Source organism: Halyomorpha halys, unplaced genomic scaffold, assembly GCF_000696795.3.
Source record: "Halyomorpha halys isolate HHAL.00 unplaced genomic scaffold, Hhal_1.1 Scaffold209.1, whole genome shotgun sequence".
Taxonomy (NCBI): Eukaryota; Metazoa; Arthropoda; class Insecta; order Hemiptera; family Pentatomidae; genus Halyomorpha; species Halyomorpha halys.
In genome coordinates this window covers 1,009,615-1,011,295 of record NW_027115831.1, presented here as the reverse complement: position 1 = coordinate 1,011,295, position 1,681 = coordinate 1,009,615, and the positions used below count along the sequence as shown (strand labels likewise).

Here is a 1,681-nt window from a genome sequence, read left to right as displayed (position 1 = left end):
AGAACCGTTCATTGAAACCAATTAGACATTTCGTAAAATTATCGCATGTATACAGTGAACGTAAAGAGAAAAATACGTTTTTATTTTTGAGCGGAAGGATTGCCGGCCGACTGACAACTCACAAGGCTGCAAAAACAACCTTCTCCTAAGAATAACTGAATTTGTGAAGTGTCAAAGTAAAATTGTAATGGTTTCTAAGAGTCAAAGTAAAATTGTAATTATGTATATAAATAGTTGACCGTATAATTTCCAATTAGAGAGAAGATGGTTGCGGTCAAAAGAAAAACAATAGTTAACAACTATTTATTTTCCGACGTTTCACCCCACTTTGTAGAGCTTCATCAAGGCTGTTCAAGTTGATAGCTTTAGTGAAGTTTGATGAATCATAACAGACAACATAAGTTGATAGTTTTAGCGACTTAAAGTTGAAGGATTTTGGTTTGAAAGGGACTCGATAAGCGCTAACAGACGATTCAACCAGCTTTACCGATTACTCAGTAGAACAAAAAGGCTTACTAGAATAATAATAATTTGTAATGTTTTTTATTGTTCCTAAAAATCTCCTTCTCAACCTAATATTTTCTGTTACTGAGCTGTTTTTATATCAATAATTGAGATTAAAAAAAAAAAATTACGATATTATTTTAGTTATATTTTAGGAAGCATAAGATTACAGAAGTAACTATTAGTAGTAACTTCAGGTATCATTCTTGAGAGACTTCAAGTGTTTTATCATCTCGTTTCGTTCATTCCTTCTGCAGGTTGCTTAAATACATACCAAAGGCGAAGAAAGTTACAATGGCATATGCAAAGTATGCTGAAAATAAAAAAAATTCAAACACTATGTAGATTTAAATTTTAAAAACTAAAGGCATTAGATATGGTTTACAAAAAATTTTCTGAAAGGATTATAATTTCTGTTATTACTGGCTTGGGTTTCAGCCATTTTTCATAAGAATAAAATTAAAAGAAGTTCCTGGCAGTTAAATTTGTTTAAAATATATTTTATATGTTTAATATTTGCTTAGTTAGATATTCTTTCTGCCTGAAAGATAACATACAACAATGAAGACATGATTAGGTGAGGATGTCATTTTTAAAAACATACGAAACTGAGAAAATAACTTTTTATTCCTTCTTTTGAATATAAAACTCTAAAATATGAGTACAAAATTAAATTTCTTATCAAGAAAAATAATTATTTAAGTAATTGTTATCTTCTGGAAACTACCAAGATTTAAGGATTAGAAAAATGGAACTATATTTTATTGCAGAAAGAAATATATAAAGTACTCTTTCAATCAAAATTCATTTTTTTTTTTCTTGAAGTGCCGCGAAGAACATTCTTCCATTAATGTCATCAATTGGAATTAGATATACGAGGCGTTCGGTCGTAAAATATGGTAACTGAATTTTGTACGAATTGAAGTGGCTAACCGCATTTTTAAGGCTGATTTCATACATTGTTGAAAACATTTTAAGGACATTCGTTTTCTTAAGAGAATAATAATATTGAGTGATGGTAAGTGACACCAGCTTAACAGTAAAACATTATAATAAATAAACATATTAACAATTTACAGTAATTGGCTATAATGATGGAATATTCCTTGTCCCTTTGAGGTCGTTATAAACGTGTGTATTAAGAGGATTTTAAGAGAAAGTTTCGCCTGGGTGACTT

General features: G+C 29.5%; 1 protein-coding gene across 1 annotated transcript in view; it reads right to left on the bottom strand.

Annotated features, from left to right (window-relative positions):
- Positions 1-631: 631 nt before the first annotated feature.
- Positions 632-1,681, bottom strand: part of LOC106679571 (uncharacterized) — a 15,154-nt gene continuing 14,104 nt past the window's right edge. Inside the window, exon 6 of the mRNA XM_014418800.2 lies at positions 632-817. Coding sequence (XP_014274286.1) covers positions 747-817 — 71 coding nt within the window. The 3' untranslated portion in view covers positions 632-746. The remainder of the gene's footprint in view (positions 818-1,681) is intronic.